The sequence below is a fragment of the Mya arenaria genome, chromosome 4 (genome assembly GCF_026914265.1).
Source record: "Mya arenaria isolate MELC-2E11 chromosome 4, ASM2691426v1".
NCBI classification, from domain to species: domain Eukaryota; kingdom Metazoa; phylum Mollusca; class Bivalvia; order Myida; family Myidae; genus Mya; species Mya arenaria.
Window position 1 is genome coordinate 73,293,360 of NC_069125.1, and position 12,547 is coordinate 73,305,906.

Here is a 12,547-nt window from a genome sequence, read left to right on the forward strand (position 1 = left end):
CCCACGTCCAGGCAGTGAGTGGGGGTATTCGCCACTCCCACGTCCAGGCAGTGAGTAGGGGTATTCGCCACTCCCACGTCCAGGCAGTGAGTAGGGGTATTCGCCACTCCCACGTCCAGGCAGTGAGTGGGGGTATTCGCCACTCCCGCATCCAGGCAGAGAGAGGTGGTATTCATCACTCCCTTGTCCAGGCAGTAAGTGGGGGTATTCATCACTGTGTCCAGGCAGGGAGAGGAGGTATTCATCACACCTTTGTACAGGCAGTGACCTGGGTATTTATCATTCCTGTGACACTGATAGCTCAAGTATCGTAACTAACATAATTGTGGTCAGATTTTGGGCCTTTGCAAACATTAATATTAAAATTCATCAAATAGGTACTTACTACTATTACCTTAAAAATGTGCCGAGAGGAAAATGGTGACTGGGTTATACTGCACCAGGTGGAATAACGAGAAATGCATTTTGCAGTATGTTTTACTTGCAGATTTATGGTGCATATAGAACAAAAACATGAACATTTAAATTTTGATGACTGACTAACAGGCCAACATTTATCATCAGTAGAGCTTTAAAAGAGAATAAAATGCAAGTAAAGAACACAGTGGAATTTTATTATACTGTCAAAATTGTATATAATAAAAGTAGCAAACATTTCATTTCTTGATTTCACCAATATCATCAATGTCATCTTCGTTGATCTAGAAAGAAAATACAGTTATAACACAATTTTCATCAAAAAGTAAACATTATAAAACACCACTTTAACATTATAACTAGAAGCGCTGCAATGCGACGAAACCAGGTTTTTGTTATGGGCAATCAGAAATTATAGCCAATTAATTTGTTGTATGAGCAAGTTCAATCTGCAGGTTCATATAAGCTATATTCACACTAAGATTCATCACTATCCATCAATTCTAACTAAGTTGTTGGGCAGAAAAACATTTTTCTATTTTTAGGAACAGTGACCTTGACCCCACCTCCCAAGCTAACTCTTCACATAAGCTACCTTCGCTCTAAGTTTCATCAATATCTACCAATGCTAACTAAAGTTATTGGGCAGAAACCATTTTTCTATTTTTAGTAACAGTGACCTTGACCCTACCCCCCCTCAAAAGAAATTCCAAGCTTGCTCTTCACATAAGCTACTAGTACCTACACACAAAATTTCGTCAATATCTATCAATCCTAACTAAAGTTATTGGGCAGAAACCATTTTTCTATTTTTAGTAACAGTGACCTTGACCTTAGCTCCACCCCCCTCAAAAGCAATCCCAAGCTTGCTCTGTACATAAGCTACCTACAAACCAAGTTTTATCAATACCTATCAATGCTAACTAAAGTTATTGGGCGGACACCATTTTTAAATTTTTAGTAACTGTGACCTTGACCTTAGCCCCACCCCCCTCAAAAGCAATCCCAAGCTAGCTCTTTACATAAGCTACCCATACACCAAGTTTAATCAATATCTATCAATGCTATCAAAAGTTATTTGGCAAAAAACATTTTTCTATTTCAAGTAACAGTGACAATGACCGTAGCCCCTCCCCACTCAAAAGCAATCCCAAGCTAGCAATCTTCACATGCTACCTACATACCAAGTTTCATCAATATCTGTCAATCCTAACTAAAGTTATTGGGCGGAAACCATTTTTCTATTTTTAGTTATAGTGACCTTGACCTTAGCCCCTCCCCACTCAAAAGCAATTCAAAGCTAGCCCTTCACATAAGCTACCTACACACTAAGTTTCATCAATATCTATCAATGCTAACTTATGTTATTGGGCAGAAACCATTTTTCTATTTTTAGTAACAGGCGACCTTGACCTTAGCCCCACCCCCCCCCCTCAAAAGCAATCCCAAGCTAGCTCTGTAAATAAGCTACCTACACACCAAGTTTCATCAATATCGGTCAATGCTAACTAAAGTTATTGGGCAGAAACCATTTTTTCTATTTTAAGTAACAGTGACCTTGACCATTTTTCTATTTTAAGTAATAGTGACCTTGACCTTAGCCCCTCCCCACTCAAAAGCAATCCCAAGCTAGCTCTTCACATAAGCAACTTACACACCAAGTTTCGTCAATATCTATCAATCCTAACTAAAGTTATTGGGCAGAAACCATTTTTCTATTTTTAGTAACAGGCAACCTTGACCTTAGCCCCACCCCCCTCAAAAGCAATCCCAAGCTAGCTCTTCACATAAGCTACCTATACACCAAGTTTCATCAATATCTGTCAATGCTTACTAAAGTTATTGGGCAGAAACCATTTTTCTATTTTAAGTAACAGTGACCTTGACCATTTTTTTATTTTAAGTAATAGTGACCTTGACCTTAGCCCCTCCCCACTCAAAAGCAATCCCAAGCTAGCTCTTCACATAAGTAACTTACACACCAAGTTTTGTCAATATTTATCAATGCTAACTCAAGTTATTGAGCAGAAACCATTTTTCTATTTTTAGTAACAGTGACCTTGACCTTAGCCCCACCCGCCTCAAAAGCAATCCCAAGCTAGCTCTTCCTATAAGCTACCTACACACCAAGTTTCATCAATATCTATCAATGCTAACAAAAGTTATTGAACAGAAACCAATGTTTGACGCCCGCCCGCCCAACGACAACCTCATTCTAATAACCCGGTTTTCGTTGGAAAACCTGGTTAATAAAATGTGATAACATGAACACCTAGCTTATTACAGTTTATAACATGACAGTGCTGATTGAAATAACCGTTTACCGAACAGTGACTGTTACAATCTGAGACTGAAATAACCATTTACCGAACAGTGACTGTTACAATCTGAGACTGCAATAACCATTTACCGAACAGTGACTGTTACAATCTGAGACTGATATAACCATTTACCGAACAGCGACTGTTGCAATCTGAGACTGAAATAACCATTTACCGAACAGTGACTATGTTACAATCTGAGACTGAAATAACCATTTACCGAACAGTGACTATGTTACAATCTGAGACTGAAATAACCATTTACCGAACAGTGACTATGTTACAATCTGAGACTGAAATAACCATTTACCGAACAGTGACTATGTTACAATCTGAGACTGAAATAACCGTTGACCGAACAGTGACTATGTTACAATCTAAGACTGGTACGTACAATTTTCCACTTTTCTGGAAGGATGTCAAAGAGGTCAAACTTCACGTCCCCTTGTATGACGATCTCATCTTCCCCCTGGATCGTTGATCCACAGGCAAACTTGTTTGCGAAGAATTTGCTCGCCTCCTTCAAGTCTATTTCTGTAAATTACAAGAGTTAACAGATATGTGAGTCAAACAAATGTGTAAAGAATATAAATTTTCACCATAATAAAAATAGATTTACTGATACATGTAATAATTACTGTGCCATTAACCTGTTACCTTTTATTTGTGTCAATTTTTATTTCAAAAGGAGGGTTGAGTTACATGAGAACAAGTTATTATCTAAAAATTTGAAACAAATTTGATACTTCTAAGTTAAGTTGTCACTAATGGCAACTAGGAGACTTGGACTGATGTTATAAGTACCAATAAAAGTGTTATAGTCTTAGTTTTAGAGTTCCATGACATAAAGACGAAAACTATAGGACTTTAACGCTCTTCAAGTTAAATGAAATTAAATTTAAACTTGATTTATTTTTCAACAATTGTGTAGAAAGTTATATGAACTTATGCCTAGAAACTCTCACTAGCATGATGTTGCGAGATAGTGTGGTCTTGTGTTGTGGGGAAAACCGGAGAAGACCCACTAATACGGCATGGTGACCAGCAACCAAACTCACATGCCCTCACCTTATACTTACCATATGAGGCCAGACCCATAACAATGGTCACAGTTTTCTTTTTGCCCCTTTTTGCTGTGCCCAGTTTGATACCGAGGGGCTCAGCCTTCTTCCTGGCCTTGACAGTGCCCTTACCACCTCGGGTCTGCCGCTTCTTCTTCTCTCCATCATCCACATCACCGCCGCTCTCACCCTCACCTGCCATATAAAGGGAATTCTTAGACAGTTGACATTATAAGTCTTGACATTTTTATTCAGAAAGAACCAAACTATCGTGAAAAACACAGGTTTTTGTATGAAAGGCACACTGAGAAAAACCATTCAATACCTAGCTTAATATACCCAGCGGAACAGTTCAGTATACACATGCATAAATAAGGATATCATTACAGCAGGAATTTGACTACCCCATTTAAAACATGTTTTATTTTTTTTATTACTGGTAGCTTGTAAATACAACAGACAAGCCATGGTTTCCGGTCCCCAGTCCTCTTCTATTTGTTCTTATTTCTAATTGTTAGTTATCTATTGCCATTAACAACATAATTATAATACTAAATATATAATACTAACAATGTCATAGCCCTATGAGTTAAAACATTCATGTTATGAAATCAAAGATGTTCATTATTACTGATTTGTACCTTTTTGCTGTAAAGATTGATAGAAATGATACCTCTCAGGACCATCAGCTTTTCAAACTGATCAGGAAGGTGCATTTCCAGCCATTTCTTGCACTTCTCATAGTTAGGGTAGAACTCACAATACTGAAATAAGTCAACTTTGTCTTATAATTTAATATTTTAACATGTGGCAAGCAGTTTTTCCAACAATTACAAAAAAGTAATATAATAATATTGCTAAATCAAATGTTGAGCCAGGCACAACTTCAACAAAAGGCAATTATTTGTTATATTTTCACAAATTTCTTTTAAAAATTTTTTTTACCTCAATCGGCATACTGCACTCTGAAAATAAAAAAAATAAAACATTACAGAGCTACATGAGTATTACTGTTTTCACACACAATGTAACAAGAAACAATTATCAATTATCAAATTGTCAATAGCTTAGCATGATGAGGCCAAAGTTATATATTTTCTCAGCATGGAATGTACCTTAAATATGCTTCAACCAGATTGCTTCACATGAACACAATTAAAATGTATTGTATCATCATTATAAAGATGTGTATGGACAGAAGGATTTTACCAAACAAATGTAAATATCTTGAAAAGTTTCTGTGTTATGACAAATAAAATATATGTATATATTTAGGTATAAAAAGGCACCAGTAGCACTATTTCCTTTACTTTTTATAATGTAAATAATCACTCTAAATCAGTCTGCAAAATCAATTCTAGAAAATGTCATTTAACAAGAGCTGTCGTAAAACAGCCCGCTCGACTAAGCCACTTTGTCTTAGATATGAATACAAAAATGATGTAAGCGGTGCCTGTCAAAAGCAATAAAAAAATCAAATTAAAGGTAAACAAGAACCGCGATGTGACAAAACCAGGTTTTTAATGTTTGGCAGTAAAGATTCCGTTTCAACTGCTTTCTTCTATTTTTTGTAACAGTGACCTAGGGGCCCCAAACACAATCCCATGGAAGTCCTACATAAACTCTTCCTACATATCAAGTTTGGTCACAGTATGTCAACAATAACTTAGGTTATTTAGTACCAAACAGTAATCTATTTATAGTAACAGTGACCTTTACCCTAGAGGGACAAAAGGCAATTCAATGAAATTGTCTCCATAAACTTGACTATATACCAAGTTAGGTCACACTATGTCAACCCTTACTTAAGTTATTCAGTACTAACCATTTTTCTATTTTCAGCAACAGTGACCTTGACCTTGATCATAACTCTCAGGGCCCAAAACACAATCTCATCAAAGATCTTTATAAACTCTTCATATATACCAAGTTTGGTCAACATATGTCAACCCTAACTTAAGCTATTCAATACCAACCATTTTTCTATTAATAGTAACTTTGACCTTGACCTTGATCCTAGGGGCCTCAATCCCATGAAAGATCTCCATTAACTCATCCTATATACCAAGTTTGGTCACTATATGTCAAACCTAGCTAAAATTATTCAATACATAAGGTGACTTTAACACTACCCTTCGGAACAATGATGCAAGTCATTCATATAACTTGTTTTCCCTTTGTGAAAATCTGGTTAAGAGTATAAAAATGTGCCTGTCAAAAGAAATAAAACAAGAGCTGTCACAGTATGTGACGAATGCCCCCGAATGTGACATTGACCTACGAACAAGGTCAGTACATGAAAAGTTGATCTTGCCTTTATGTGTCAAATACATATGGCAAGTTATTTTAAATTTCCTCTGAACATAAAAAAATACCACCCATACTTGACAACCTACACTGTTATGTCCTTATATTCAGAATTCCCTTGTGAATAAACACTTAGTGTATCTTTCACCTTAGAGGTAGGGACATGGGTCTTGCACAGGACACGTCGTCTTTGTATGCGGAACACATGTAGCAAGTTATTTTAAAATCTGTCCTTACAAGGGAAAGTTACAGCCCAGACACGACAACCTATACCCTTTGTCCTTGTATGCAGCACTCCATTGTGAATAAACACTAAGTGTGACCTTGACCTTTGAGGTAGGGACACGGGTCTTGCACGCGACACGTCGTCTTGGTATGTGGAACACATGTGGCAAGTTATTTTAAAATCTGTCCATACAAGGGAAAGTTACAGCCCGGACACGACAACCTATACTCTATGTCCTTATATGCAGCACTCCATTGTGAATAAACACTATGTGTGACCTTGACCTTTGAGGTAGGGACACGGGTCTTGCACGCGACACGTCGTCTTGTTATGTGGAACACATTTGGCAAGTTATTTTAAAATCTGTCCATACAAGGGCAAGTTACAGCCCGGACACGACAACCTTTACTCTATGTCCTTATATGCAGCACTCCATTATGAATAAACACTAAGTGTGACCTTGACCTTTGAGGTAGGGACACGGGTCTTGCACGCGACACGTCGTCTTGGTATGTGGAACACATGTGGCAAGTTATTTTAAAATCTGACCATTCAAGAGAAAGTTACAGCCCGGACACAACAACCTATGCTCTATGTCCTTATATGCAGCATTCCATTGCGAATAAACACTAAGTGTGACCTTGACCTTTAAGGTAGGGACACGGTTCTTGCACGCGACACGTCGTCTTGGTATGTGGAACACATGTGGCAAATTATTTTAAAATCTGTCCATACAAGGGAAAGTTACAGCCCGGACACGACAACCTATACTCTATGCTTATATGCAGCACTCTATGGTGAATAAACACTAAGTGTGACCTTGACCTTTAAGGTAGGGACAAGATTCTTGCACGCGACACGTCGTCTTGGTATGTGGTACACATGTGGCAAGTTATTTTAAAATCTGTCAATACAAGAGAAAGTTACAGCCCGGACACGACAACCTATACTCTATGTCCTTATATGCAGCACTCCATTGTGAATAAACACTAAGTGTGACCTTGACCTTTGAGGTAGGGACACGAGTCTTGCACGCCACACGTCGTCTTGGTATATGGAACACATGTGGCAAGTTATTTTAAAATCTGTCCATACAAGGGAAAGTTACAGAGCCGGACGGACGGACGGACGGTGCGATTTTAATATGCCCACCTTCGGGGGCATAAAAAAAAAAAAAAAAAGTCAACCAAGGGCCATAATTTGTATTTAGGGTTGAAATGGAGTTGTTTTTTTTTATTAAAATCCCAACTTGTCCTAAAATTTGAACCTGCCCTTAAACTCCTAAGTTCCTTAGTCAATCAGGGGCCATCATTGTATAACGGATATTATAGAGTTCTCTGACCTCATTGTATGATGGTTCTGAACAACTGTGTGAAAGTTAAGAAAATTGAATGAAGGATATTGGAGTTAAAAGTGAAAATCCAAACTTGCTCTAAAACTTTAACCTGACGCGGGGGGCGAGTGGTATAGCCCTCCTTATTCTTCGAATAGTCGAGCTAAAAACAAAAATTATGTAGTTTTCTCCTATCAATAACATGAATATGCCTAGGAGCTAATAAGTGTATACACTGAAGCTGTTGTACCTCCACAGTACTTGACCTTCACGGGATACTTGACACCAGCTACAGGGCCTGTGTACTCCAGAAACTGACGGTCAACAGCCGCTAGAGGAGCTGTAGCTTCTGCCATGATTCCTGCAACAAACGATCAGAAAATAACATTGGGATCTTTTGTGCATTAACATTATCATCATGCTCAGTGAGTGTTGCAATGCGAAAATATATAAAAGAAATTGACATGTAATTGGAAACACCATTCATGATTCATAAAGACTGGATCAATGTCTTGTAACAGTGGTTTTTAAGAAATGAAAACCACGCTATTCCCATATATAAACAAAGAACTAGCCACAATGATGGTCAATTTTTTTTAACCATAGACATTTTTAAGTTTCCCTGGCACCTTTCAAGTATAACTCTTGTGTCATTTTTTTATTATTTAATTATCATTTATGCTTAATCCATTTTAGATTCACAAACAGTCATTAAGTATTTTCCATTACACATTTAACAAGAGCTGTCACAGAGACAGCGCGCTCGACTATTCCGCCGCTTTTCAGTGTAAGGATTGAAAAGTTTTGGCGAAACATGCATGGATCACTGTTTGTTAGATTAGATTTCAATGCAATATATGATGTGCGGAGATATTAACATAAATATGGTTACATGCAATATTTTAACCAGAATTGTAATGTAAGTAATAATAAAGGGCCATTATTTGCAAAAAAACAGTTATCTAACTTGGTTATTCAATTAGGTTGGGTGGTTGAATACCATTGTATAAAGTCTCAATGCAATACATCAAGTAGTTGCTGAGATATTATCCTATGTGTGCTTACATGCAAGACCTTAACCAGAATTTCTAAGTCGCATAATAAAGGGGAAAAAATTATATAACATGAAAGATAGAGTTATCTTACTTGATTAAATAAGAAGGTTAAATGGTTGGGAGCCTGTGTGTAAAGTTTCAATGCAATACATGATGTATTCGCTGAGGTATTGACTTAAAAGTGGTTACATGCAAAACCTTAACCAGAATTTCTATTTCGAATAAAAAAGGGGCCATTCTTTTTAATTTAATGCAAACTAGAGTTATCTTACTTGATTATTTAAGTAGATTGGATGGTTGAGTACCATTTTATAAAGTCTCAATGCAATACATCAAGTAGTTGCTGAGATATTAACCTATGTGTGCTTACATGCAAAACCTTAACCAGAATTTGTAAGTCAAATAATAAAGGCCCATAATTTGCATTATATTCAAAAAAGTGTGACCTTATTTCATTAATTTAGTAGGTTATATAGTTGGGAATACATATCTAAAGTTTCAATGCAATACATGACATATTTGCTGAGATATTGACTTAAATGTGGTTACATGCAAAACCTTAACCAGAATTTCTAAGTCGAATAATAAAGGGCAATTATTTTGCATTAAATGCAAACTAGAGTTATCTTACTTGATTAATTTAGTAGGTTGGATGGTTGAGTACCATTGTATAAAGTCTCAATGCAATAACTCAAGTAGTTGCTGAGATATTAACCAATGTGTGCTTGCACGCAAAACCTTAACCAGAATTTTTAAGTCAAATAATAAAGGGCAATTATTTGCATTGAATGCTTACTAGAGTTATCTAACTTGGGTAATTAAGTAGGTTGGATGGTTTAGTACCATTGTATCAGGTCTCAATGCAATACCTCAAGCAATTGCTGAGATATTAACCTATGTGTACTTGCACGCAAAACCTTAACCAGAATTTCTAAGTCAAATAATAAAGGCCTTTTTTCTACATTTAATGCAAAGTAGAGTTATCTAACTTGGTTAATTAAGTAGGTTGGTTTGTTGAGTACCATTGTATAAAGTCTCAATGCAATACCTCAAGTAGATGCTGAGATATTAACTTGCACGCAAAACCTGAACCAAGGGGTGACGCCGACGCTTGGGTGAGTAGTATAGCTCTCCTTATTCTTTGAATAATCGAGCTAAAAACATGATTGTATCAACCTGAAGTCAATAATACAGTTTGAAATTGGACTCACATTTAATGCAAAATGCGGTGAAAAATAGTGAAATTTTAGTGCTGCAAGTGACTATTGCCCAAGCCGAGAATGAACTGTAATCTCTTGAACTCAGTAGTAGAACACTAAGTCTTGTCCAATTAACAGATACATTTCATAAATTTAGCTTTAAAAGGTGATGGTACATTTAATGTCAAGATAAATCAATAAAATAGTGCGAGTGTGCTTCGCCATATTCATTTTTCGTCATATATCCACTAGCCCAACACCCGAGTCTAAATATTTTGGTCTTGGGCTAGCAAAAATTCCTTGACAGTAACCTGATCGGTCGGGTGCTTTGACATTAAAAGTATTGACTAAACAATTGATACACAAAAATCTAAAAGTTTTGTCCGAAAAATTACTTTTGAAATACATGTCCATTATTTAACATCTACGAACAAAACAGTAACGTTATTACAGTTTGTACACATCATCAAGATAACTAAAACGCTATCCCAGGGAGTAGTCTAAAATTATAGACGTGTTATACGGGATTCTTCCAATCCCTAACGTCTAAACAGGTTTGTGCAAAAACCGGGGGTGTTTTGAAAAATATTGAAATTGTATTAAGTGATGTATTTTATGGTTTAAATTGATCATAAAGGTTTATATTCATATTTTTTATGTAAGTGAAAAGTTATTTTGCACAAAACAAGCATTTAATGCATTAAAACACATTATTTACCTTTCCAATAAAACGAAAGTTGACTGACACAGACAACAATTATGCCAAGTGGAACAACTCGACCCAATTGTAATAACTCGACCACCTCCCACAAGCTTCGAGATAGACCTAGTAAATACAATCGTAACAACTCGGCCATGGCCAAAATGTTCGGACTGTTTAAGAATTGTGCCCTGAAGCCTTGCAGGTGCCCTTCATGTATATATCGATATGTTTTGACAGCAAGAAATGAAAAAAACACGTCAAACTCATAATTATTCGTAGGATATGACATTTTTATGTATGGAACTGATATGAAATAACATAATCTGGTAATATTTCTTGTTTTTATGATATTTTCTAGATGTTAAACGCTTTAACCCAGAATCCCGATCGAAATAACTACTCACTTTTGATACTAAACAATTTGTACTTGAACAATTTGCCATATCAAAAAACGAAAAAAAATCCGTGTAGTCCAAATAATTGTATGTTTACGGATTTTTGTTTTGTTTTTTGATATGGCAAATCCTTTTAAACCCTTCTCAAAACGAAAACATTTCAACCCTAAGACTTTCAAACACTATTTCAGAGAAAATTCAACCCTTAACTGTTTTGACTTTTTAACCCCTTTATCAAAGACTTTTCAGCCCCTATTTGAAAAATTTTAATAGCCATATTGAAGACTTTTCAACCCCTATATACAAGACTTATCAAATCTATTATTTAATCTGCAAATACTATTAATAATATACTCCTCGATACAGAGACTATGCAAGGAACTTAATGAATGATTTGAGAACACCAATGATGTCAAAAAATACTTAAATATTCTTTACCGAGCATATCCGATTATTTTTATCCGAAATACCTTCCAAATTTAATTAGATAGATATACGTAGTTCATGGTATATTGGGGGTTTATCTTGTATATAATTCTAGTTGTGTCACGTATAAAGCAATAACTTTGGGGAAAATATGTAAAATTAATCTAAAATTAACATCTTACCCTGAAATTAAATCATCAATGTTTAACACGAAAACGCACCGGTAATGAAGGCTACATTCAACTATACAAAACGGGATCTGGTCATTTCGTAACCTTACATACATATGATTGTCGTTGTTGTTGTTTTTCGTTCGTGTGTGAGTTCAATGTTCATTATTGTGATCTGATAAATAAGAAACACAAATGTGCTCTAACTATTTAGTATGAACAACGCTCAGCGATGTAAACCAACAGACTGACCGAGAATACTCAGTGTGCAAGAAGATAAATATATAAAGTATAGTCTATTTCTAGAAGCTGCAACAATCCTCACCGCGTATGTCCAAACCGAACAAGTGATGTTGTATCTTTTCCATGTGTCCGCTTGCGCATCCGATCTTTGTGTCCGCTCAAATCGCTTAGTACATAAGTGGAAAATATAGAGAAACATGCAGCGGGAATACATATTATGTTCTATTGTTTCCGGTGTAATGGTCAATTAACCTGGTTTCACTATGTATAGAAATAATAACAACACGTGTTTGAATTGATATATGGGCATTTATCTCAGAATGCCGTATTTTAGTTATTTTTCCATACTGGACAGCTCATAAACCGCCAAAAGGATCGACCGCCATCTTATGAACAAATAAATTTATTGAACTAAAATGCAGGAAAAAACTTTGTCATACAGCGAAACATACGAAGACTGAACCCTTTGAATTGATTTTTGTTCAATTTTAACGTTTGATTAAGGCCTGCTTATGAAACATTTTCCGGTATCTGTGAAAGTAAAAACAATTGCGACTGTTAAAATAAAAGAACTTTCATGATACTTTGACATCACGTTCGTGGATGCATGATCAAAACAATGTAGAATATGATAGTTATATGCTTTATCATTGGTGGTTAAAAATAGCTATATATACAGGTTTAGGGAATT

The 12,547-nt window shown here is 36.0% G+C and overlaps 1 protein-coding gene across 1 annotated transcript; it reads right to left on the minus strand.

Annotated features, from left to right (window-relative positions):
• Window positions 1–593: 593 nt before the first annotated feature.
• On the minus strand, window positions 594–11,708 carry LOC128229808 (density-regulated protein homolog). The gene is made up of 7 exons (XM_052941628.1): window positions 11,626–11,708; window positions 7,916–8,026; window positions 4,745–4,764; window positions 4,473–4,563; window positions 3,818–3,994; window positions 3,133–3,272; window positions 594–701 (listed from the first exon to the last, which is right to left on the minus strand). Exons 2-7 carry the CDS (start codon window positions 8,019–8,021, stop codon window positions 657–659), a joined length of 579 nt encoding a protein of 192 aa, XP_052797588.1. The 5' UTR covers window positions 8,022–8,026; window positions 11,626–11,708; the 3' UTR covers window positions 594–656.
• Between the last annotated feature and the right edge of the window lie 839 nt (window positions 11,709–12,547).

What these genes read in the sequence shown, in the direction of transcription:
- LOC128229808 (XM_052941628.1), bottom strand. Translation starts at nt 8,021, where the DNA reads ATGGCAGAAGCTACAGCTCCTCTAGCGGCTGTTGACCGTCAGTTTCTG. An exon ending in AGTGCAGTATGCCGATTGAG is followed by an intron (nt 4,564 to 4,744) that starts GTAAAAAAAATT and finishes GACTTATTTCAG; the next exon opens with TATTGTGAGTTCTACCCTAA. An exon ending in TATGGGTCTGGCCTCATATG is followed by an intron (nt 3,273 to 3,817) that starts GTAAGTATAAGG and finishes TGTAATTTACAG; the next exon opens with AAATAGACTTGAAGGAGGCG.